The sequence below is a fragment of the Theobroma cacao genome, chromosome 10, assembly GCF_053813885.1.
Source record: "Theobroma cacao isolate CCN51 chromosome 10, ASM5381388v1, whole genome shotgun sequence".
In the NCBI taxonomy this organism is placed as follows: Eukaryota; Viridiplantae; Streptophyta; class Magnoliopsida; order Malvales; family Malvaceae; genus Theobroma; species Theobroma cacao.
In genome coordinates this window covers 28,461,959-28,489,687 of record NC_142648.1, presented here as the reverse complement: position 1 = coordinate 28,489,687, position 27,729 = coordinate 28,461,959, and the positions used below count along the sequence as shown (strand labels likewise).

Genomic DNA, 27,729 nt, shown 5'->3' with positions numbered 1-27,729 from the left:
TTGTATATTGAACAAGGCAATGGTATGATTCAGCTCAAGCCTTAAAGAAAAAGAAAATAAACACTTGAAAAATGTATATGCAATAAAAAATTTCATAGATCATTAGTGAGAACTAAAGGGTATTTCCCAAATACTTTGCAGAATAATTTATTAATATCATCGGAGGAAATATTCAAATTAATTACAGATTTATCCATAATTAAAGCTTTTCCATGACTGATTAATTAGCTGGATAAAGATGAGCAGGCAAGCGAGGTCGACCAAGTGCATGCAAAGGTTTGGCCATGAAGATCGCATCTTTTGCCCCAGAGAGATCGATGTTCGCCTCATTCGGTAGAACCCTCCAAGTGAAACCTTGAAGCAGCCTTGCCAATAGCATCATGGTCATTGCAGTCCCAAGAGCCACGCCCATGCACCCGCGTCTCCCTGTGTTGAAAGAAATAAACCTCAGGCCTGTCTCTGTCAGATCAACGCGCATGGAACCAACCTTCAAATGGCGCTCAGGGTTGAACTTCAATGGGTCATCCCAAACCCTGGGGTTCCGGCCTGGTCCGTAAAGACTGAGCAAGACGTGACTACCTTTGGGGATGAAGTAGCCAGCAACAGTGGCGTCGGCGGTTGAGACATGGGGTAGGTTAAAGGGTGCAATTGGGTGAAGACGAAAGCCTTCTCTTGCACAAGCTTTGACATAGTTGAGTTAGGGAATGTCGGCTTCTAGAACCAGCCTCTCTTTTCAGACCAAAGTATCTATCTCCTCGACTGATTTCAGGAGAGTTTCAAGTTGGTTGATCATTTCCGCCATTGCCCAATCCACAGCATTTGAAGGATTGTCTACGGTTGCAAGCATTAACTCCTACATAAACAAAATATTCATAGACATATCAAACACAAATTTGATGATAAATATTGTTACTATTACTAGAACTAATCAAATTAATTTTTGTTATGACTAGACTAAAAACACATGGCAGAAAAGGTATCTACGGTTATCTCACTGCACATTGGGCTTTAATCTCTTCGATTGAAAGAGCTGGCTTCCCAATCGAATCCTTAGATAAAATGAAGCAATCAAGAAGGTCTTCAGGCTCCGTCCTCTTGCCTTCTCTCCACTCTTGGACCCTCTCGTCAATCAAGGGATCCTGGTACTCATTCACAGTTTTCATAGCCTTCCTGACAGTCTTCTCATTGCCCTCCAAATCAAATGATCTCAACCAGGGTATATAGTCTGATAGGATGAAAGAGTAAAGGTGCTGGAGCACTGTGAAGAGTGATTCCACATGCTCTACTTCTTCATATCCAGGCCCTCCATCTTTTCTACCTTCCCCAAAGTATCTTCGGTTGAATATCATCTTCCTGATGATATTTCCACTGTATTGCCTCATTGCAAGTCTCAGATTAACGACTGCTGAGGCAGTGGATTGGTTGTAGATGAACCTAACAAGGCTGCCAGCTTCTTCGGTTCTGCTATTAAGTAAAGAGTGAAGTTTGGATGCGCTGAGAATCTCACAGGACACAACCTTTCTCATTTTCTTCCATTGATCTCATTTTCTAAGAACCTTCGGATGGAGTACTCGGTTGCCATCGTAACAGGCCTTGATGCAAAAACTGAATCATTTTTCTTCAAGAACTCTCGAGCAATGACAGGCGAAGTGACAGCGATGACATGAGAGTTTGCAAGGCAGACACAAAGAATATCCGTGTGGTGTCCTTTCATAAGGCCATGTATCCACCGAAAGGCTGGTCTCTTTCTCCATATCTTCGGATGGTTTCCAATGATTGGCCAGGGAGTTGGGCCAAGAGAGAGAGGTGCTTGGTCTCTCTTTCTCTTGCTGGCTTTGCCCTTTGCCTTGACAATAGAAAGGAATATAACGAGAAGTATGAAGAGAAAGGTTGAATGAAAAGAAACAAGTCTAGAGGTAGCAAAATCAAGGAAGCCCCATGACAACAATGAAAAGGTAACATTTTCTGAGGAAGTATTTTCCGTGGCTGAGAGCAAGCCTTCCTTCTGGTTTAAAGAAAGCTGATAGTATCTAGGGAAAGAATAGCTCTAACTAGGTGACATTGGAAGATTTTTGTCAACTTCTCCTTAGAATGTGAGGTTTGGAATGAAAAGAAAGCAAGGGGAACCAGGTTTATATAATCCAAAATGTCTCTTTTCATTAATTTCTCTTCTAGGTAATTAATCATGTATACGTTATTTAGACATTAGTTGCTCTCAATTTGAGAGTAGTAGGACAAACTTTACAACATGTATATTTACCTTTCCAAGATTTTCATCATAAGAAGAATTGTTTCTTACAAATTTTGCATCTGACAAAGTGGATTTTATGGGATCCTGCATTGATGAAAACAGATGTAAAATTTTCCTTAAGTATCCTTTTTGCATTATAATTAGCAGACAATGTAAACATATACAGCTCAACTCAGAGAAAACTTACATTGGATGCACCAAATATCAGTGTAATGACATCTCTACACAATACATTGGATTCATAATACATTTTTACAAAAGTAGAAAAGAATTGACATGTCTACACACACATATCTATATAAATACACACACACACACACACATATATATATATATATATATATATATATAATTGACATAAATATAATATAAAATGAATAAAATCATGCAGACTGATTTATAATTAGTCATTAATAGTAATTGACAGTAAAACTTTAATAACTTATTTCTTTTCTCAGCAATAACTTATTGTTATACTGAAAGAAATTTCTTTTTCTTGAAATTTGTCTTAATAGTAGGTTATTTATCTAAGCTTCATTTTCTTCATAAAAAAACTATTACAAAAAATAATATATACCAAGATTTAGTCTTTGCAATAAATGTTAGGACTTTGATAACTTGTTGTTTTATTAAAAGGAATTCTTTTTTCTTGAAATTTGTCTCAATAGTAAATCATTCATTCAAGTTCTCATTTTCTCGGAAGGAAACAGTCACGAAAAATCATACACCAGTTTATTAGTTTTGTATTGCAATTAATGGTAAAAACTCTCAAATTTATTGTAATACTAAAAAGAATTTCTTTTTCTCATAATTCGCCTTAACAGTAGGTTACTTATTTAAGTACTCAATTTTTCCAAAAGAAGCGGTTACAAAAAATCATATAGGCCAAGTAATTAGTGTTAGAGGAAGAAAGATTGAAAGAGAGATAGGGGATAAAGGGAGAAAATAATGATGAGAAAAATGAAGGCCCATGAAAGGAGAGTAATATAAGGATAAGCCCAGAACAAATGAAAAATGGTCAGTATAGGCAAAAGAGTAAGCTTCATGTGCAAAAGGAAATAAAGGACGTGCTGCTCGTGGAGATGGCTAAGGAGGCAACGGCAGGAGCCAAGGCATAAAAAAGGTCAGTACTGTGTAGGGGGAGGTAAGAAAAAGGAAGTGTAGTGTGGGAGGAAATCCTTGGTGGTAGAATCTGATTCAATGGTAGTAGTATCATGGGTTACCATCAAGGAGGATATGTTTTCTATTATATGGTAGGAGAAGCAGTGGCTAGTGGGAGATGGCAGGAGATGAAGGTTTATGTTGTTGGGTTAATACAACTACGAAGTGTATGATTTTCTTTTGTTTCTAATATTGATAGCATTCTGTTATGATTTTGTATGTAATATTAGGTTGCTGTCCAGTTATTAACTGCAGGCGATATGGAATCTGTTTAAATGAGGGAAATTTTGTGGGTGTTTCTTTTGTACCATTCCAGGTAGTTGGAATGTGTGAGCGGTAGTAACTCTTATTTAATGAAACCATATATTGTTTGAGCAAAAAAAAAAATCTTAAACGATAACTAATGTTAGAACTGTAATAATTTATTGTTCAATCAAAAGGAATTCCTTTTTTTAGAAATTTGTCTCAATAGCTTAAGTCCTCATTTTCTCGGTAGGAAACGATTATAAAAAATCATATTGACCAACAAGTAATTTGTCTTATATCGCATTTAATGGTAGAACTTTGACATCAACACACACACACATAAATATACATATATACATACATACATACACCTATACATATATACATACATGTATATATGTATGACATAAATCCAATAAAAAATAAATAGAAAAACTATTACAAAAAAATCTTATATAGCGAGTATTAAGTCTTAACCATCAAGGTTAGAACTTTGATAACTTATTGTTATATTAAAAGGAACTTCTTTTTCTCAAAATTTGTCTCAATAGTTGGTCATTTATTCCAATCCCCATTTTCATAGAAGAAAACAGTTAAAAAAATGTTACAAATTGGTTAATTAGTTGTGTATTGCAATTAATGGAAGAACCCTCTCATTATAATACTAAAAAAAATTTCATTTTCTCGGAATTTGTCTTAATAGTAGGTCTTTTACTTATGTCTCCAATTTATCAGAAGGAAACAGTTACAAAAAATCATCCAGACCGAATAATTAGTCTTATATGACAATTAATTGGAAAACTTTGATAACTTATTGTTATATTCAAAGGAATTTCTTTTTCTCGAAAGTTAGCTCAATCATAAGTCATTTGTTAAAGTTTCCATTATCTCGAAAGGAAATGGTTACAAAAAATCAGGCAGACGACTAAGGAATTACTCTTATTTGGCAATTTATTATAGCACTTTCATATTAGAAACTTGTCTCAATAGTAGGTCATTTATTCAAGTCCCCATTTCTTTGGAAAAAAAACAATTGTAGAAAATCACACAGACCAAATAATTAGTCTTATATAACATTTTTTTTTCAAGGCAATTCAAATGATTTCATTACTCCACACTCACTATCCCCTTACATCTTGTCCTTTTTTTCCATTCTTTGAAATTGACTACTATTGGGTTTCCTTTGCTCTTCTTACTACTTGAGAATAGGATCGACCTTGTCCTCCTTTTCACTGATTAGAAGTTTGTTCCTTGGTTTGATCATTGGTTCCGTCCATTTGGGGTATTCTTCCCATCATCATTGGTTGTCTTCTCCTCCAATAGTTATCTTTGTCACCATATTGGGCTAAAATGACACTTAGTTTTTGGCTAATAATCCAAACTTCATTCATCATCAAGCAAGCCTCTTGCACTTGAGCATTTGGCTCATTAGTTGATGCATGATCTTTTACCTAGAAAGCAAGGGTTCGAATCCCCCTCCCTTAACTGAAAAAAAAAAAAGCCCTCATAGCATCAACTATATTATCAAACCTAACAAAGCTAGTGAACTTTCTCTGGTATATTGTTCATGAAGATTGAAAATTTATTTTTATTAATTTCTCGAAACCATGATTAATAGAGCTGTCAATTGATCCTTAAAGGATTACTTTGTTTGTTGCTCTTCAATTCTCTTGGTTCCTGTCATAGTTTCTTTATTTTTGCTTTCATGGTGACTGCTGGACTTAGCACTTCAGCACCTCCAATGTTCACAGGAGAAAATTATGTTTGTTGGTCTATCAAGATGCAATCATATCTCAAAGCTTTCAACCTTTGGGATGTGGTGGAGACAGGGGTAGAGCCAATCCAGAGGCATGCGAATCTTACTCTTGCTCAAATAAAACAGTTTGAAGAAGACAAAGCTAAAAGGTACAAAGCATTGTCCTATTTACAATATGCTCTATTTGATGAAATCTTTTCTAGGATTATGCATTTAGATAATTGTGAAGAGGTTTGGGATCATTTGAAGGAAAAGTTTCAAGGTAGTGAAAGGTCTAGACAAATTCAGGCTTTAAATTTAACAAGACAGTTTGAGATGATGACTATAAAGGACAATGAGTTTATTAGAGAATTTTCTGAAAGATTGATGGGAGTAGTAAATCAACTTAGGCTTCTAAGGAAAACAATGACTGAGGAAAGGCTTGTTATTAAGATGATAGTTGGTCTCTCTAAGAAGTATGAGTCAAAAATTTCTTCATTGGATGACATAAGGGACTTAACTCATATGACCTTAAAAGAATTAGTAAATGCCCTAGAAGGCCTAGAGCAAATAAGAGCTTTTAGGCAAAAAAGATTAACAGAAAATGCCTTAGTAGCAAAGACCAAGAATCTAAAACTTGGGGGTAATAGTTCTAGAAAGATGGATATAGAGAAGAAAGATAAAAGGAAGAAAGTTATGGAGGATAAAGTTAGAAAATAGACGACTAAATTTCCACCTTGCACACATTGTAAAGACTACACATTCAGCTAAGTTTTGTTAGTATAGGCCCCATGTAAAATGCAGGTTTTGCAATAGACTTGGACATGTTGAAAAAGTGTGTAAGAACAAGGGCACACACTGATGAAAAATCTACAATAGCTGAGGAAGTTAAGATTTCTAATGAAGTTTTATTCATGGCTTGTGAGGTTGTTGATTCAATCGAGAAATCTGAGTGGTTAATCAATAGTGCTTGCTCAAATCACCTCACTGGTGATGAAAGCCAATTTACCACACTTGACAAAAGTTATAGGGCAAGGGTGGAGATTGGAAATGGAGCTTTTTTGAAGATCATTGGTAGTGGCACAATTCCAGTGGAAAATAAGTTAGGTAACAAGTTTATTTTCAATGTATATCTTATTCTTGAAGCAAATCATAAGTTGCTCAGTGTTATCAGTTAACTGAGAGCAATTATGCTCTATTGTTCAAAGACATATATTGCACTGTATTTGACTCTAATGGTGATGAGGTACTAATAGTTCAGATGAAAAACAAGTGTTCTGCTATCAACTGGATAAACATTGAACAAAAGGCATTTGTGAGTACTGTTGATGAGTCAGAACTGTGGCACAGAAGGCTTGAACATGTCAATTATATTTCCTTGCAGAATATGGCATTCCAAGAGCTTGTTGAAGGTCTGCCAAGGATTGTAAAGCCAAGTCAGATTTATGGGACATGTCAGATTGGCAAGCAAAATAAGACACCATTTTCAAAGGAGAGGAGATGGAAAGCTACTGACAAGTTGCAACTTATTCACTCTGATTTGGGAGGGCTTATGAAGATTGTATCTCTTGGACGAAGTAGGTATTATTTGTTGTTTATATATGATGTAACTAGGTTCTGCTGGTTGTATTTTGTACAAGTTAAGTCTGATGCCCTTAAGCATTTTGTGAGATTCAGAAAGTTAGTAGAAAATCAAGCATGTACTACCATTAAAGCCCTTAAAACTGATAATGATAGAGAATTCACAGCTACTGAGTTTGAAGATTATTTAGTTCAATTTGAAATTACTCATCAGTTGACTATTACCTACAACCTTCAACAGAATGGGGTCTTAGAGAGGAAAAATAAGACTCTCATGGAGATGGCCAGATGTTTTCTGTTTTAAAAAAAACTTGCCAAAATCATTCTAGGCTGAGGCTGTTAACACAGACAGTTATCTATTGAATCTGTCACCTTCAAGGGCTATAGTTGGGAAAACTCCTTGTGAGAGTTAGTTTGGTTTAAAGCCATCAATGACACATTTGAAGATTTTTGGTAGTATTTGCCATGCAAAAGTTCTAGAAGACAAAAGAACTAAGTTGGATGAGAAAAGTGTTGTAGCAATACATATTGGATATAGTGATGTGACTAAGGGCTACAAGTTATAAAATGTCAAGACTAACAAGATTTTTGTAAGTAGGGATAAAAGGTTTGATGAAAATTCTATGTGGGACTGGGAGAAGTCCACTGTGGTAAATTCAAGTAACTGAAACTAGCATTATGATGAGTCATAAAGTGAGCTTGATTTTGAAGAGGATATAGAAGATGAAAGTCTTGTAGTTATGGGCACTAGGACTCTACAGGATATCTATGCTATGTGTAATGTAGCTGTATGTGAACCTACTACTTATGCTGAGGTAGCTAAAGACAACAGATGGGTGCAAGCTATGAAGCAAGAAATGAAGATGATTAAGAAGAATGATACGTGGTTACTAGTTGATAAGCCTACTTCTCATCATATAATTGGAGCAAAGTGCATATACAAAACCAAATTAAATGTTGATGGAATTGTCAACAAGTTGAAGGCCAAACTTGCGGTGAAAGGGAATTTTCAAATTTATGGCATTGGCTATTGGGAAACTTTTACCACAGTAGCAAAACTTGACACTATAAGATTGTTGAGTGCTTTGGTTGCTTGAGAAGGTTGGAAGGTATGGCATCTTGATGTTAAATATGCTTTTTTGAATGGATATCTTTCTAAAGACATTTACATTCAACAACTAGAGGGCTTTATCAAACCAAAGACTGAAGGGAAGTTATGCAAACTTATAAAGGCTTTGTATGGATTGAAGCAGACTCCTAGGGCCTGGTATTCTAGAATTGACTCATTTTTCACTATAGAAGGATTTCAAAGAAGTGCTAATGAACCTACCTTATATGTCAACAGCTCTGCAAAATTAGTTAAGGTGATTATTTCAGTGTATGTAGATGATTTATTGATCACTAGTTCAGATGACAGTTGGTTGAAAGACATCAAACTCAAGTTGATGAAAGAGTTTGAAATGTCTGATTTGGGTGAAACACATTATTTTTTAGGGCTACAATTTATTCAAAACTTAGAAGGTATTTGCATTCATCGAAGCAAATGTGCATTTGAGTTGTTAAAAAAGTTTTTGATGGATAAGTGTAAGGCTGTTGATACTTCATTGGCTTTTAATTGTAAATTGAGCATGGAGGATAGAATTCCAAAAGCTGCATATTCAAAATGTAGAAGTATCATTGGTAGCTTGTTGTACTTAACTGTTTCAAGACTAGATCTGATATATCCTGCTAGTCTTCTATCCAGGTTCATGCAGAAGCCATGTCAGAATCATTTTTCTACTACTAAAAGGGTTTTGAGGTATATCAAAGGGACAAGGAGCTATGGTCTGAAGTTTGAAAAGGAGAAGAGTGGAGATCTGGTTGGTTACTGTGATAGTGACTGGGCTAGAAATTTGGATGATGCCAATAGCACTGGAGGCTATTGTTTTTCTTTTGGAAGTACTACTTTCTCTTGGAACTCTAAAAAATAGTAGGTGGTTGCATAATCCTCAATTGAAATTGAGCACATTTTAGCTACCACAGCTACAAATCAAGCTATCCAGATTAGAAAAGTAATGGAAGACTTAGGATTCAAACAAAAGATAGGTACCCCTTTAATGATTGATAATCAATCTGCAATCTCTATTGCCAAAAAACCAGTTTATCATGGCAAAACCAAGCATATAAAGGCAAAGTTTCACTTTATCCGAGAAGCAATAAGAGATGGTGGAATCCTAGTACTTTATTGTGGAACCAATGACCAAATTGCTGATATTTTTACTAAATGTCTTAGCAAGGAGAAGTTTGAATATTACAGGATTTTGTTAGGGGTCAACAAGATGCCTACCAAGAAGATGTGTTGAGAAATAGTGCTGTAACTTGTTGAGGTTGACTGAGGAAGGAATTTGTCGTTTGAAGTTATAATTACTGTCATTTTAGTCACAAGCTTTATTTACTAAGTTGGTTATTTACTTTACTTTGTTATTGTTGAGAGTTACTATTTCCCAATTGTTAGGGAGTTCCATTTACCTTTGTTTTTCCTTCAAACAACCATTACTCTTGATTGTGTCTTGAGTCTACTGAGGTGTCAGGGTATCTATCACAGATCCCTATGCTCCAAGAATATAGAATACTAGTTTAGGTGGTTTGTACAACTAGTTTTTTCAACAGATTGTATATATTTTCTTGGTTACTTAATGAAGATTTCTCCTTCTTTCGTTGATTTCTCTTTCTTTTTTACTCTTAGTTCATGGTTGCTTTATTTTCTACCATTCAATCTTTCATAAATCATTTGATCTTCAATGTATCTTGTGTTAGAATGTTCGAGGCCTAGGTTGCTCCTTAAACACTAGCATGGTTTGCAAGTTTGTCTTTAAAAACAAAGTTGATATGCTCTTCATCTAGGAAAGCAAGTTGGAAGATATTGGTAACAGAATTATTGAGTGGCTTTGGAGGTTAAAAAATTTGGAATGGTTTTTTTCACCTTCTAATGGAAGATCTGAAGGTATTCTTTCTATTTAGGATAGGAACTCTTTCTCTCTTAAAGATGTTTATATTAAAGAAAGGTTTATTTTTATATCTGGCACTTGGATTACTGAGAATTTTGATTGCTTGATTATCAATATTTATGCCCCTTGTAAAGCTATTGATAAATTACAACTTTGGGATGAACTTCTCTACCTTTCTTCTATTTTTCCTATAAGCTAGTGTTGTGCAGGTGATTTTAACGTTGTTAGGAGTCTTGATGAAAGAATGGGTTATGCTTCTTCTGGTTCAGATATGGATTATTTTAACAATTTTATTAATAGTTGTGAGCTTGCCGATCTCCCATTAATTGGTAAAAACTTTACCTAGTATGGTCTTGGCACTAAATGCAGTCACATTGACAAATTCCTTTTTTCATCTGAATGGTTCCTTCAATTTCAGAATTTACGCCAACAAAGCTTTAGAAGATTTCTATCTGATCATTGTCCCATCTTTCCTTCGTCTAATTCATTGAATTGAGGCCCTCGACTTTTCCATTTTCTTCATTGTTGGTAGTTTGCAAATGACATTTCTAATATAGTGGCATAGAAATGGAATTTTGTTAAGGTTAGTGGTAATGCAAGCTACTATCTCAAGATTCAACTGAACAAGCTTAAAGTACATCTCAAACAATAGAACTGTTCTTCATTCGGGAATGTGGATTTCTTTGTTGTTGAACTAAAAATTGAAATTAATCATTTTGACAAAATTGGTAATTCATAATATCTCTCTTTGAATGAATGTCTAGCAAAAAGAACTGCCACACAAAATCTATGGTTTGCCCTTAAACGTAGAGAATTTATCTAGTGCCAAAAATCCCATGTTCTTTGGGTTGAAAAGGGAGACAAGAATACCCATGTCTTCCAATCTAAGGACAAAGCTTGGTCAAATCAAAACTTTATTGCTGAGGTGTCAATTAATGGATCTTGGATCTTGAATCCGAGGGAAGTATGTCAAGTCACTTATAATTATTTCAAAAATCTTTTTCACTATAAGTATTGGCCTTGTCTAGATATCCAGGGTATTCCATTTAAAAAGCTATCTAGGGAGGATTCTGTTTTTCTTGAAATAATGATCTCTATGGAGGAATTGAAAGCAAATGTGTAGGATTGTGAAGGTTCAAAAGCACTTAGTCTAGATGGTTTTAACCTCAATTTCCTTAAGCACTCCTGGCATTTAATTTGACAAGATTTATTTGACTTTGTTGTTGAATTTATGAGTAGAATTGAAAAAGGCCTTAACTCATCCTTCATCGCTTTTATTCCCAAAGTTGCCAATCTTACCTCTTTGAAAGAATATAGGCCCATTAGTCTTATCAATTCTTTTTATAATATTTTAGCTAAGCAACTTGCTAACTAGCTCAAGAAAGTCATTCACTCAGTGATTAGTGATACTCAATCAGCAGTTTTCAGTGGTAGACAAATCACTAATAGTATCATGCTTGCCAACGAGATTATTCATAGTGTGAAGAAGGATATGCACAATTGTGGTGGTATTGTCATAAAGTTAGATTTTGAAAAAGCGTTCGACAGTGTTAATTGGGATTTTCTCTTACTTGTTATGTAAGCCATGGGATTCAGCTCTCTATGGAGGAAATGGATATTTGAATGCATCTTTACGGTTCATGTCTTAGTTCTTATCAATGGTTTAGCTACCACAGAATTTCCTATGAAAAGAGGCCTTCATCAAGGCAACCCACTATCTCTTTTTCTCTTCATCATGGCTGTTGAAGTTCTCCATCTTCTTCTCTCTAAGGCAGAGGATCTTGATTTTTTTCAAGGCATCTCTTTATTTACAAATGGTCTCTCCATTTCTCACTTACAATTTGTGGACGACACTATTCTTTTTTTGAAGCTGAAACCTCTATTTGTTACTGTTCTCAATGTCGTAATGTGTGGGTCTGGGAACCCGACCGCTAGACGGGGGGAAAAACACTAAGGAGTCGCCACCAATCTTTATTCTAGGTGTGATTGGCCACCTATTGACTCGATTCTAATCGAAAAAGTCTTAAATTGATTTTAAGTCCGTCGATAGAATCTTAAACTGGTCTACGTCTTTTAGGACAAGTTTCGGGAGTGCAGTTACGCTCGGGGAAAGATTAGCACCCCCGTGACGTCGGTTCCATGAACGATACCATTTGGTTTTAGATTATCCTATTGGGGCCTTAATCCTTAAATTTATTATGTTTCCTTAGCTATTATTCATTTATTTTAGCCTTTATTTTATTAAAATATTTTATTTGACTCTAAGGTATGATGTGGACATAAGGTATTGTGTAATGCATGGCATAAAATTCAAATAATGTCAGACAAATAACCTTTTATTAAGAATATTCTCCTGGATCTGCCCATCATACTGGTGGGATCCGGGGATAAACTCTCATTTGGAGAATTATCTGAGAAATTCACCTTCGTAAATTTGACAAATAAATCCCATCATCGGGGTTATCGTACGCCTTTTTAAAAAAAATATTTTTTCATGAATGTAAACCTATTGCGAGCAAATGCCTTTTTAGTAAAAATGTTTCCCAAGCCCTCCCATTGTACTGTTGGGACCTGTGGACATCCTTTCACCTAAGGAACTTTTCGAGAGAAACTCGCCTTCGCAAGATTTTTGAAAAATCCCATCATCGGGACTTATACTCGTTAACAAGAATATCTATATGCCATGACAAGCATGATGCGATAGAAATATATGCTATGCTTATGAAGTTCATTATTAGTTTTTTTTTTTATTTCTAAGTTCTCCTATGTCTTCCTTGATATTTCTTATGGATTCTCTTTTTCTATATCTCCTTTTATAATTATGCATGTTATGAATTATCTATATTTCTATGTTATTTAAGTGTACATTTTTAATATGTAAATAATCTTCTCACTCAAAATCTATAGCAAGATATCCTATTTCATAATTATATACAATTTGATTCTATTTTTTTCTATTTATTATCTACCTTATTCCTTTTTCATAACACTTATAAATTTATTACTATCTATTTTATACAACTAGATATTTAAATTTTATATTTTACACCTATTTATTGTTTTGAATTTTCCATCATTGACTATTTTAGTTATTTATCTATTTATTTATTGTCATGAGTACTACCATTTTCACAATTTTCGTTCTTATCTTTGGATGACTTAAATATATGTTATCTATGCCATATTTGTATTTATATTTCGTTTGACTAATTTATTGCATAGTAATTTTTATTTATTTAAAATTAAAAGAATCTCGAAACCTCAAAATCAGGGCCCTTCCATCATATTGGTGGGGCCCTAATTTGGATTCCGAACCTAGGAAAAAGTAGCCCGGGATTGTGACTCCGTGTGTCCCGGTCGATCATCCCATCATCGGTATTGATTATTTGTCATTCCTATAATTAGTTTTATTGTATTTTAGGATTCAATTTTCTAAGGTTGATTTTATTATATATATTATCATAATTGTTTGACTAACTTTAGTCCTTTTTTTTAATGCCAAGTATTAAGTATTTCTTACTTTATATAATCCATTTATAATCCATTGAATATACATATTCTCTTAAATATTTTTTTTTACTCAATATATACCACACCCACAGCTCCATAATTTTCATTTTTCACTTAATTTAATTTATATATTCATATTTTAACCAATCACTTATTTGTTTCATTCATTTATATTTTTTTATAGATCTCTCTAAAAACATATCCCGTTTCTCAACTTATTTTCTGTTTTGCATATATACTTCATTTACCTTAGTTTAAATATTCTTTCAAATCTAAGTTCTTTTCATTCCTAAACATTTTTATTATTTATGAGGTTTCGAACATTAAGCTAAAATAACTAAATCCTAATCATACCTAATTAAACATTAATCCTAAGAACCAACAAAATGAAATAGGCCAAATCACAACTGATCTGAAGAAAATGATAAAGATTTTACCTTTATAGGCCAAATACCCAACCAGCTTCAGTCCACCGGCTTTCCTACGACCCGGACTCTATTCTCCAAAGTGTACCAGTTGAGGAAAGAAAGGAGAAGTTTGTCTCCTTGATGACTAACCGACACCGTTTAAGGACCCTATGACCGGTTACTCTTAAACCCCAACTATATAAACCACTTTCTTTTCCTTCTTAACTTTTCTCCCCTTTATAACCCAGTCACTCTCCATTTTCACTAAAAGCTTCCTTCAAACCAGCAACACTTTCCCTCTCTAACCGGCAGCAACAAAACCCAAACTTTGTCCTCTAACCGGCGGCAACAAAACCCAAGCTTTGTCTTCTAACCGGCAGCACTAAACCCAGGCTTTAACACCCTCTGATCTGCGGCACCAAACCCAAACTTTCCCTTTCTAACCAGCGGCAACAAAACCCAAACTTTGTCCTCTAACCGACGGCACTAAACCCAGGCTTTAACATTCTTTGACCGACGGTACCAAACCCAAACTTTCCCTCTCTAACCGGTGGCAACAAAACCCAAACTTTGGGGGTCGGTTACTCAAGCCAAAAAAAAAACCCTCCCAAAAATCAAAATTTACCCCTAAAAAAAAAACCAAACCAAAAAACTCTAAAACCAAGCTACCCACCTTCTCTCATTGTATTTTTGTTTTTGTTTTTTTGTATTTTTTTTACTATGGATTTGTGGTTGGTTGGTTGGCTGCTAGAAAAATTTTTGTTGCTCACTCTATAGGGTTTTTCTTCCTTTTGATTTTTGGTTGCCGTTGTGTTTTTGTAGTTACTACTGTAGCATTTTTATACCCGATTACGATTTTGGGGTGCCATTTCCACCTATCTGCCAGACACGAGTTTTTTACGTCTAGCACAACATATTATGGTGGCAAGGTGTGTCCTCACCCTACTAGTCGTCCAACTTTTTTTCTTTCTTTTTTTTTTTTCTTTTTTTTCTTTCTTTTCTCCCTTTTTTTTTTGTTTTTTTGTTTTCTCTTTTTTTTGCTCTTTTTTGTTTCTTTCTTTTCTCTTTTTTTGTTTTTGGTTTTTTTTATTTTTTTACTATTATTTTGTCCTAAGTATCCATAACACTATAATGTTTAATTAACACATAAAACAAATAAATAATATCAATAATGAAAGAAAAAGCATAGTGTCTACACTCAAAAAAATCCTTTGCTGTTTTGAGATTACTTTTGTGTTACGAATTAACTTTGGCAAGTCATATGCTTATCCGGTAGGTTATTCAACCTCTTTTCGCACTGACATAGCCTTTATACTTCACTACATGGTGGGCTCCCTTCCATTCACTTACCTAGGTTTCCCGATGGGCGCAAATCCAAGAAATGTCAGTTCTTGGGATCTTGTGATTAACAAAGTCAGACAAGGATTAGCTTTATGGCAACGAAAATATCTCTCATTTGGTGAAAGGTTGATTTTCATCAACTCTATCCTTAATTCCCTTCCGTTTTATTATATGTCCATTTTTAAGGCTCCAAAAAGTGTTATTACCAAAATTGATTTGCTTAGGCGTTCATTTCTTTGGGGTCACTCATCGAATACTCGTAAACTTTCAAAAGTCATATGGAGCACGGTATGTAAGTTTAAGCACTTTGGGGGTCTTGGTATCTCTAATCTGTGCCACAAGAATATTACCTGTTTTGGCAAATGGTGGTGGAGATATGGCATTAAGGAAAATGCTCTCTGACATTGTTTGATTGTTGAGAAATATGGGGTTGGCAGATTTCATTGGAGTCCAACCACTTCTCACTCTAATAAGATGCCTCTCGTTTGGAAATGTATTACACAACTCCCCACTAATGACAAGGGGTAGATTTAGTTGGCTTCTTGGCTTGTCAATGGTGTATTGGCAATGGGGCGACTCTTTATTTATGGTTGGATAGGTGGATGTTTGATAGTGACACTCTTTGTTTCAGGTTCCTTTGCCTATTTTCCCTAGCTTTGAACAAAGAAGCTAGAGGTTTTGATGTATGGATTGATGGCTTTTGGAATATTTCCTTTAGGCGAACCCTTCACTCTTGGGAATTAGATTCTTATAGTGAGATTCTTGCTAAATTATCTTCAGTTATTTTTGTGGAAAATAAGCCAGACAAACACATATGGGTGAAGTGGTATATGTGAAAGTTGTAGTTTTTTCTCTTATCTTTCCAATGCTCCAAGAGTCATCTCATTTGGAGTTCTGTCGAAAGAGTTATGGGTGAATTACCGAGATATGTGCAGTGGAAGTTTGCATATCAAAATTGCTCTCCGTCTTCCATTAAAATTCTTTCTTCATTAACACTTACAAAAGCACAAGTAAATTAATAACAACCTATCTTAATCACATTAACACCAAATTAAGCATAAAATTAATTAAGATAAGATTGACTTACCTAAATTAATTAATTTAAAATAATTTAAATAAAACTTATTAATTTTGATGTATTACCACAAGAACTAAGCTAAATTACTTTTAAAATTAAGCTCAAGTAACTCTGTATCATAGAGTTATTAGACTAATTCATCTGTTATTCACTTTTTGCATCCTTCTTTCAGCTCTCGCTCCATCTCTTCATGGTAGCCTCTGTTGCAAGAAAGTTTTAAATTCAGTGTTAACAGATCTGCTTGAGATAAGCCTAGTCCCTCTAGATGTGGAGGTGTGTTAAGAAACTCTGAAGGTTCATTGTTGGGCATTTTTTATGGTCCCCTAGGATATCATGATTCAAATTATGCTGAGCTCATGGCCATCCTTCATGCTTTTCGCCTTTTCTCTGCTTCTCAATATATTGGAGCTCAGCTTCTCTTTGAATCTGATTCTAAAGTAGCTCTTTCTTGGGTTTCTGATGTTCGTCAAAGACCATGGAAACTATGGCAGATTTTCAACGAAATTGATTATCTTTCTCAAACTATTGGTAATGTTTCTTATACCAATTTCTTGAGAGAAGGTAATTCCTTTGCTGACTCTCTCGACAAGCTTGGTCTTGATCGTTGTTCTATGTTCACTGCTCTGTGGTAACGGCTTATTTAATGTATGCTTCATGGTTGTGTACTGTTTTTATCTGTGCGGCCTTAGCTCTCTTCTTGCACCTGCAGTTCAGCCTTCACTGCTTTTTTGCTTCTACTGTGTTCTGCAAACAAGGTCATGTCTGATTGCTTTAGAAATGTGCAGCTGTCCTGTTTTTGTTCTTTCTTCCAACTGTTGTTTTCATTTTGCTTGAATTTCTGAGTTTTTTCTTTGAACGGTTTTACTCATCCATCATGTACTCCTAATGTCTTTTGATATATTCTCTTTTTTGGTTGAGTAAAAAAAAAAAGATAATACACGATACCCGATTATAAAGTATCATTATTGTTTGGTAAACAATGTAGATAAACAAACCATGAATGTTTTATTATTTTAGGTCGTGAGGAATTGAGGATTGAAAGACACAAAAAGGTTGTTATCATCCCAATATTTGACCCTTCCAAGTTCCGTGGTCCTGCAGAAGCCATATGGCCGCCCACACGAGACCCACGTTGTGTATTCTCTACCTTGGAAGTGCCGTGGTGCTAAGTATTTAGCTATGAAAACTACACAGTTTCACATTTAAGATATATACCAAAAACCCAAATGGGTGGTCGAGAATTAGAGATCCTTTCTTTCTTTCCTTCTTTTTTGTTTTTGTCACTAGTACCCATCACCACTATATAAATGTGCTGGATCAATTTTCAACTCTCAGGTGTACTATTTAAAAAAATAATGACTTAATGTATTGAAAAGTAAAAGATAAGAGAGACAGAGTATCAAAAGTCATTATCAATTTTGTTTTTGATGTTGGTCTAATCTTTATATGCCCAACAAAAATACTTGGTTTAGCACGTGGAGCAAACTTGTCATGTGGCTTGCTATTTATATGCCCATAACAAAGACATCCAAAGCTTATCAAATGATTATATGTGGGATTTTTTTCAAGTAAAACCTCATATGGAGGTTTATTTTGTAAAATAGTGAGTGGCATGCGATTGATTAAGTATGCAGCAGTAAGAACACATTCACCCCAAAATGAAATAGGAAAATAAGTTTGAAATCGTAATGCTCGTGCAACTTTAAAAGATGCTTATGCTTTTGCTCAACAATTCCATTTTGGTGTAGTGTGTCTGTATAGCTAAATTGACATTCCATGCCATGATCAAAATAAGGAGTCATTAAATCATCATGAGTAAATTCTAAGCCATTGTCTATTTGTAGAATTTTAACTTGCAAGTTAAATTGTGCGTAAATCCAATTAAAAAATTATAGTAGATACATTATAGTTTCTAAGTTGTATTTCATGAGGAAGACCCTTGTTGCTCAACTGAAATCATCTACTATGGTTAGAAAATAGTAAGATCCAAAAAATGATTTTACTTTGTACGAGCCCCAAATATCATAGTGTACTCAGTCAAAGGCATGCATAGTCATATTTGTATTAATGGGAAAATATAATCATGTTTGTTTTGCTTTACAACAAGCATCACAAAATAAAGTTTTCTTGCAATCAAAAGAAATGGATAAATTAAGAACCAAAGGAATGCGATTTACTAGTAGATGCCCCAAGCGTCGATGCCATAAACTTGCATTAACCAAATAGTTAGCTATCAATGCCTTTTCCCCTCTCATCGACACCAAGTAATAAAGTCCATTCCACTCTTTACCCATTTCAATTGACTTCCTCGAGGGTAAGTCCTGAATCACAAAATAGTTCGGCCAAAAAGTTATTGTACAATGTAAATAATGTGTCAATTTACTAACAGACAATAAATTGAAACACGAATCAAGGACCCCAAGAACTATCTCAAGGATTAATTTTTTTCCAAGAGCAACTTGGCCCAAAGCATGAATCTCTATTGTTTCATCGTTAGGAATTTGTACTGGTGGTATATCGGGTTAAGATACCACATTTGATAAAGAGTCTATATTATGTGTTTTATAATTTGTGCCTCCTGTATCTACAGCCCATTCATCGTTTCTCTTACCAAAAAAATTGGAGGTTACCATGTTTGCAAATGGGTTACCTGTTGATGCTCCTTGACTACCTAGTAAAGCTAGTAACTGCTGATGCTGTGTAGAAGTCAAGCCTGGGATAGGCGATCCAACTCCATTCACAGTGGTGGCACAAGCAACTCTTGAAGCCATGCTTGTCGCTATGTTGTCGTCCTATTGATTTCCTTGAGAACACGATTAATCACTACTAGTTTATTTGTTACTCCTTTTTCCAGATTTACGCCAATCTGGATAACCAGTCACCTTGAAACAATATTCTTTGCTATGGTTTGTCTTCCCACATGGATACAAGATGAAAATCTGCTACGACTCCCATCATCATTTTTCTTTTGTCATAAATTATTTTCTTTATTCAATAGGGTAGTAGCTTCAATGATGGGTGCATGAGTTGTAGCGACCAAACGTTGCTTCTCTTCCTATGTTGCAATGGCGTAAACTTTTCCAAGATTGGGCAATGGGTCTACACTCAATATTTGTGACTGCACAGTTGAATATACTTCATCAAGTCCTATAAAAAAATCAAGAACTTTTTTTTCCTCATGCATAGATTGCATCCTTTTCGTCGCACCATAGGTATACCCACATTTGCATGATGGGATTGAATGAAGACCCTATTACTAGCCCTAAATGATTTTTAATTTACTGTAATAGCACGAGATCGAGGATTTCTTTTGTTGTAAAGGAGCTATGGTGCGTTTCAAATTGTAGACTCTCGATGCAATTCCTTGAGTAAATCTTTCTTCCAAATCTACCCATATTTCTCTTGCAGTTTCAACATGAGCAGCACTACCTTGAAGCTCCTTAGCAAGTGCATTTGTAAGCTATGAAAGAACCATTGCATTGCATTAGATCCATGGCTGTAAATCCAATGAATCAACATCTAGTTTTTTTATTGTTCCATCCATAAAACTTGCTTTGTTTTTGGAATAGAGCACATTCATAAAGCTACGCTTCCACGTGAAATAATTATCTCTACTTTCATTGAGAGGGTGCATTAGCATTCGCAGTCGCCACCAATTCTTCATTACTTTTGCCTTTGTCATTATTCGCATCATTTCCTGCCATTTAAAAAAAAAACAGGCTTTCGTTACCTGCTCTGATACCATAAAAAATAAAATAACTCAAAAGAATAGAGTCGGAAAAACTCTTGGTTTTCATTAACAAAATGAAGACATATATATATACATGGTTTGCTTGGAGTGCAAGTAAAGTAAATAATATAAAAGGAAGTTTTCTAATCCTAGACTTCCTTGAAGTGGAAGTAAAGAAAAAAGACTAATAAGGAAATATTATATAAAAGAATAAATCTCATAAATAAAAGATCCTCCAATAATAAAGAGTGATTCTATGTGTTCTTCTTTTTTGTGTCCAGCCCTCCATCTTCTTTGCCATTGCCAAAGTATCTTTTGTTGAACATCATCTTCCTGATGTCATTCCCAATGCATTGCCTGACTGCAAGTCTCAGGTTTATAACAGAGCCATTGGAGCTACCATTTTCAGGGTTGATGCATTGGTTGTAAATGAACCTAACAAGATTATCAGCTTCTTGGGTTCTCTTATGGAGTAACCAGCTAAGTCTTGCTGGTTTAATTATGTTAGAAGCAACCCCCTTTCTCATTTTCTTCCACTGATCTCCCCATGGCACTAAGGCGGTTAACAAGAAACCGCAAGAAGCCAACATAGTTGCCATTGCGCCAACATAGTTGCCATTGCACCAAGCCTCGATGCGAAAACAGAATCATATTTTTACAAGAATTCTCGAGCGATTTCAGGTGAAGTGACAGGAATTACATGAATGTTTGCGGGGCGGATACAAGCAATGTCAGTATCGAGTTGTTTCACAAGGCCATGAATCCACCTGAAGGCAGGCTTGTTTTTCCATATTTCAAGGAGGTTTCCAATGACCGGCCAGGGAGTTGGCCCTGGAGGGAGAGGTGCTTGGTTGCTGTAATTCTTTCTAGTAGTGCATTTCGATTTGACAAGGACAAGGGGTGCAAAGAGAAGCACTAGGATAAGTGTTGAATGAAAAGAAACAAGTGTGGAGATGGCAAAATCGTGGGAGCCCAGTGGCAGCTGAGTTCGAAAGGAAATGGTTGAGGAATTATCCGTTTGCTAATAATCAAACACTAGTATATTGTATGTGATAGGCAGAGCTATTTATAGAGAGAAAGGTGTGACAAATTTGGTCATTCATCACATTTTTTTAATTTTGAAAATTGGTCATTCATCATATTGTTCTGTTTGTGTCTCATTTTTGGTATTTGTTTTCTGAATTTGCTTTTGAAAGTAACTGAAAAGCAATACAGTATAAACTATACGTTAACTTAAGATTTAAAATTTCAGAACTTCCTTTTTACCTAATTTTATTATTGTTAGAATTCTTCCATTTACTATAACATACATATATACTTAGTCAAGTAGAGTTTATTGACCTGAAACACTAATAAAAGTTAAAAATTCAAATAATAAGATGCAATCACCTTAAGTCATACTAATACGAAAACACCGTAAAATAAAATGAAAGTAATCAGCCATAAAAAAACCCCTCAAACTGCAAACAAAAGTTTCCACCAGACATGAAATATCTCCTATCTATCATCGACATCAAATTTAACCATAGAATTTGCAATCTCAAGCCAGTTTAGTCAAGCCATCAAATTTATTACTATATGCCAAACTAAATTATTAGTTTGGAATTTAAGATTACAAATTTATTACCAAAACCCATCCACACTCTATGTTTATTCAAATGATTTTAACCTAAGATTTATTAATAATTAATGTATCAATATAACTAGGCTGCACACTCTCACCTTCAAAATGTCAAAATATTCTTACTTATTTATTTGGAAAATGGAATTTATATTTAATTTTCTTTAAATAAATAAATCATACACTTATCATTAAACTAAAATTTGAAGTATGTAACTAAATTGACTTATGTTTTTAATGTACGAAATTGTTGTGGTCAATATTGTCATTTTAATTACCACGAAAAATAGCTCATGAAATTAACATGTGTATAATTATACCTATCCTTTTGCTTTTAATTAACAAAAATGTGAGAAATGATTTTCTGCACATTTTTTTCTTAAATAAGAACTAAATTGAATTGTTTTGGTCACCAGTCACAGCAAAATTTTCCATCGATATTTATGAGGTTCTCGATTTCTTGGGGTTTTGGTTGGCAGAAAAGTCTTTCACTGATGTTAAGAAAGGGTCACACTTTCTGTGTCCTTTGTGGCATTGTCTTGTCCTTTAAATGTAACTTTGTTAGTTATTTTTTAATAGCATAAGGTTTTATTAAATGATTTTTCAAGAAATCTTGTTATTTCATTATCAACATTCACATCAAGTTGCTTTTTTTTTTTAATATAAATGATATATGTATCATGAAATTTAGGTTCTATGTTCATTTTATTGTTCAAATTGAGGATTTAGGAATTGAGAAGTGATAAAATATTAAAATTTATTAAGCACATAATTAGGAAAGTAAGAGAATATGTCATTTTATTAATTACATTTTTACATATTTTTAATAAAAAATGAGAAAATAATTGAGAATTAATAGCGACGTGGAATTAAGAGAAAATAGCTATTTATTGAGCATGAGAGAATAAGTAAATATTTTATTAATTATCTTAATTTTTATCTACTTTTAATATAATTAATTATATTATAATTATTATAAAATTATGGAGTCTCCCAAATTTAAAAGCTAAAACTCTTGCTTGGATAGCTTGACCCAAAGACCGGCTGCCAAGTTCTGTATTCTCTACCTAGGAAGTGCCCAGGTGCTAAGTACTTAGCTATGAAAACTACAGAGTTTCACATTTAAGATATATACCAAAAACCCAAATGGGTGGTCGAGAATTAGAGATCCTTTCTTGCTTTTGTCTATAGTACCCATTACCACTATATAAATGTGCTCAGGTATACGACTTCAGGAAAAAATAACAATTTGTTGAAAAGTAAGAAACAAGAAAGACAGAACTCCAAAAAATCGCTATCGATTTTATTTTTGATGTCGGTTTAATCTTTTGATTTCTTTGACTAAGTCCTAAGTATTACGTGAAGTTAGCTAGGAAATTATAATTTCACATATCACACCAAAAACCAATGGTTGGTATTTTTTGCCCCTAGTTAAATGTGCTGGATCAATTTCTGAATCTTACACAAGAAAAATGTTGTCATGTGGTCTAGTTTATGAAGTGTACCCTTTTAATTTCTTAAGTGTGTGAACGTCAGTATTTATATCTTCTATATTATCTTTTAATTTAACATTTATTAAAAATTTTTAATTATTTGGGATTCAACCTTTTTTCGTTCAAATTAAGATGTTACTTTTTCCGATTTTTTTCATTATGTGAAATTGAGTCGTTAAATTATTATTAATAAAATGAAGAGATTCAAATCTGTATTTATCAAGGATTACTTTTATGTAGAAATCGTTAATCCTATTATTTGTATTGGCTCACATAATGTTGTTCAATGGATAAAAAGCCTTCTTTAAGTCCCTGCACACGTTAAGTAACTTGTAATTTATTATCCATTTTAACTTATCGAACTTTAAGATTTTATCTCACATAAGGCGTCTCATAAATAAATATATAATAATAAAGAAAATTTAAAATTGAGAGGTGGCATCACCACTTTGGTCCCTTAATATGCATAGGTTGAAGATGATATGAACACCTAAATACCCAATCATACTCTAATACACAATTGATGTCGGACTCATGACTCTCCTTTTAGACCGTGACACTGAAAGAGGCCAGAAGAAGCGCTAACTCCCTTGCAAAGAATGGGGTTAACAACAGATCAGAGTAGTGGGCAGATTTTGGATAGTGTGGGTAATCTGTATCTTCTGTTTATTCTTGAATGAGGAGCAGGTCCTTCGTAAGGATGTTAGGTGAGGCTTTGAGCTTGAAAGGTAAACAAAGGAAAGCCCTTAGTCTCTTGTTTGCATGGGTTGGTGGTGTGCAGGGGCTTTGTTCCAAAGGAAAGGTAAACAAACGGTAAATCTTACAATAAGAATTCTCTTATTTTTGATTGAAATCTTTATATCATATTCAAAGATCTAATAGTGTGCTTTGTTCCAAGAAAACATTTATAATAGTGTTTCAGCCTCTCAATTATAGATTAGACTTTTTGGGAATGATTGTGAATTATGTTTAATTGTCATTTTTTTTTTGTTAGTGTTATGTCTCCACAGACTTGTGATTGTTAGCTGGAATTGGATAAAAATCCTCTCTCTCCACTTGGTACCTTCATTCCATAGCGTGCTCGAATAGCAGACAAATAATATTATAATAAGAGCGACGTTAATATAAGAAATTTGTTAAATAAATGATGCAAATTTATGAAAGGAGACATCAAGCGAAAATATTTGTATTCTACTTCGAATATGAGTTATATGTGTCTTCATTTCCACTTGGTCTAACAAAGAGAAAAAAAGTTCCCACTACATGGATAAATAAAGGAAATGTAACTTGCATGGCTGGATTAATGGAAATTGACGTACAAGTAACTTAATAAGTTACAGTTTATTTTACTAGTAGTCTTGCACTAAATCTTTTCACTTGTAATTAAGCTGAGCATATACTGCAGCAGACAAGCGAGGTTTGGCAAGAGCATGCAATGGTTTTGCCAGGAAGAGATCATCTTCCGATTCTGATAGGTCAATTTTTGCCTCATCAGGCTGCGCCTTCCATGCAAAACCTTGGATCAGCCTGGCCAATAGCATTATTGTCATTTCAGACCCAAGAGCCACGCCCATGCACCCTCTCCTCCCTGTACTAAAAGAGATAAACCTCAGTTCTGTCTCTGTCAGGTCAACTTCTATCGAACCATCCTTCAAATGGCGCTCAGGTTTGAACTTCAATGGCTCGTCCCAAACCTGGGAGTTCCGGCCTAGGCCTACCCGGCTGAGCAGGACGTGACTACCTTTGGGGATGAAGTAGCCAGCAACAATGACGTCGGTGTTTGAGACATGGGGTAGGTTAAAGGGTGCAATGGGGTGAAGCCGGAAGGCTTCCCTTGCACAAGCTTTTACATAGTTGAGTTTCGGAATATCAGTCTCCTGAACCAACCTGTCCTTTCCGACTACACCATCTATTTCCTCGATTGCTTTCTGGAGAGTTTCGGGTTGGTTGATCATCTCTGCCATTGCCCATTCTGCTGCATTGGCAGGATTGTCCACAGTTGCAAGCATTAATTCCTGCATACGAAATAAGGATCATCAAACTTTAGTTAACCGAAAAATATATTATATTGTGTTTGGACAAGTAAGAATCTCACAGTGCATTGGGCTTTGATCTCTTCAACTGAAAGTGCAGGCTTCCCATCTAAATCCTTTGCTAAAATGAAGGCATCAAGCAGGTCTTCAGCCTCCTTCTTCTTCCCTTCTCTCCACTGTTGTACTCTCTCATCAATGATAGGGTCATGGTAGCCATTGACAATTCTCACAGCCTCACTTACAATCTTTTCGTGACCCTCCAAATCTAATGGTCTCAGCCAGGGTACATAATCTGATAGGATGAAAGAGTAAAGGTGCTTGAGCACAGTAAAGAGTGATTCGACGTGTTCTTCTTCTTCATGTCCAGGCCCTCCATCTTCTTTGCCTTGTCCAAAGTATCTTTTGTTGAACATCATCTTCCTGATGACATTTCCAGTGTATTGCCTGACTGCAAGTCTCAGGTTTATAACAGAGCCATTGGAACTATCATTTTCAGGGTTGATGCATTGGTTGTAAATGAACCTAACAAGATTATCAGCTTCTTGGGTTCTCTTATGGAGCAACGAGCTAAGTCTTGCTGGTTTAATTATGTTAGAAGCAATCACCTTCCTCATTTTCTTCCACTGATCTCCCCATGGCACCAAGGCGGTTGACAAGAAACCGCGAGAAGCGAACTCAGTTGCCATTGTAACTGGCCTCGATGCAAAAGCAGCATCATATTTTTTCAAGAATTCTCGAGCGATTTCAGGTGAAGTGACAGGTATGACATGAATGTTTGCCAGGCGGATACAAGCAATGTCAGTATCGAGTTGTTTCATGAGGCCATGAATCCACCTGAAGGCAGGTTTGTTTTTCCATTTTCAAGGCCATAAAATTATCTTCTTTTAGTTTTAATTGTTTTTAGCCAAGAAAAAAGATTTTTCGACAAAATTGCTCTTAATGAAAACCTTCTCATTTTCAAGCACATGTGTTGAAAAAAATTTTGTTACACGTTATATTAAAAAAAAAAAAGTTATTGCATACCATGTTTTTTTTTATGATTCGAGAAAATGTAACAAGTAAAACAACCCTAAAACTAATTATCCAAATTTGGCGATTTTAAATAATATCTGTTTGCTCAAATCCATTTCATCTTAGCAGTAACGTTGATGTTGAATAACTTTTAATATATTTCGTGAAGGTGTTTAACTCCAAAAGTTTATATCCTAGTAAAATACAAAGAGACCACACACGCCCTATTTAAAAAATGTTTTTATTAAAATTAGTATATATTTATAAACTTCCTTCTTCCTACTGATGTTACATACCAAGGCATGCTTTGCCAAACTTGAATCACAGAAAAACTCAACACCAATAAACCTAAGAATATGTTTTTACTAGCCATGCCATGCTCTTCGACAATAATATGATGAAATGGCGAGAGATAAACAAAGAGAAGGGTGTTGAATGTAAACCAATAAATATAAGAACATGTTGTAACCCACCATGTCGTGCTCATTGGTTTGTAAATTGACAGCAATATGATGAGATGGCGAGAGATAAACAGAGAAAGATGGTGATGGTGGTAAAATTAAAGAGAGTTGGATGACGAGGAAAAAAAATGAGAAGCACAGCAAATGGATGGTGGGAAAGAAAAATTGAGAATATTTAATTTGTCTAAAATGATTGTAAGGGTATTTTTATCTAGTCATGGTAAAAGTCTGATAAAAATAATTAACTTTATATTAAAGGTTATCTTTAAAATGAGTTTATTAGGTTGACTATTTCTCATAATTTACTTTGATATATATATATATATATATATATATATATATATATATATATATATTTATCTTAAAAAAAATTAAGTGACGATATAAATAATTTATCTTAAAAAAAAAACCAACATATACGTACGTGGTGCAATGGAACTGTTACACATGACCCAATCAATTCTGTCTCCCATGCATGTGTACGTATCACACATAAAGCTAGGCTGCCCACGTTTAGAATGTTTTCAACATCTTTTCAATGTTGTCTGGCTACTTTCGTTCAATGTTAGCCACATATATATAAGTTTTCATTTCATGGATAGTATCTTTCACTGTTAGCCACATATAAGTTTTGATTTCATGGATAATATCTTTCAATGCTAGCCGCATATAAGTTTACACTTAATTTGTCTATATTCACACTTCAATTCGACTATGTCCACGAACAGTCAGAGGGACAATATCCACCAGTGGTAGGAAAATTCTTTCTTGCACAATTCTAATTCCTCTCACCTTGGTAGAATTTGGGTACTTTGGAAAGATAGCTTGGATGGAACAGTCAATTCCATTACAGCTCAAGCTAATATCCATGGTCACATCTCTAGGTCTCATGGGGAGTACCCTCTACTCTGCCTCTTTCATCTATGGTTTCAATAAAAATGGAGATATGAAATGCTTTTGGGATCAATTAATCAGTTCACTATCAAAAATTAAGTTTTTTCCAACGAAATTTTCTGTTGGAAAAAATTAAAATCCCGTTGAAAATACTTTTTCTTGACGAATTTTCAATAAAAGATTTCGTTG

General features: G+C 34.6%; 1 protein-coding gene, 1 long non-coding RNA gene and 1 pseudogene across 2 annotated transcripts; 1 reads left to right on the top strand and 2 right to left on the bottom strand.

Annotated features, from left to right (window-relative positions):
- Window positions 1-220: 220 nt before the first annotated feature.
- LOC148760593 (phenylalanine N-monooxygenase-like) lies at window positions 221-2,501 on the bottom strand (annotated as a pseudogene).
- A 13,928-nt stretch (window positions 2,502-16,429) lies between these two features.
- On the top strand, window positions 16,430-17,560 carry LOC148760592 (uncharacterized). The gene is made up of 2 exons (XR_016023141.1): window positions 16,430-16,858; window positions 17,315-17,560. It is a non-coding gene; the product is annotated as an uncharacterized LOC148760592 (long non-coding RNA).
- Window positions 17,561-24,387: 6,827 nt separating this feature from the next.
- On the bottom strand, window positions 24,388-26,034 carry LOC18587459 (phenylalanine N-monooxygenase-like; the record flags this gene model as incomplete). The annotated part of the gene is made up of 2 exons (XM_018129006.2): window positions 24,388-25,156; window positions 25,237-26,034. Coding segments are annotated over 2 exons (1,440 nt in total), but the record flags the coding sequence as incomplete, so codon positions are not given.
- Between the last annotated feature and the right edge of the window lie 1,695 nt (window positions 26,035-27,729).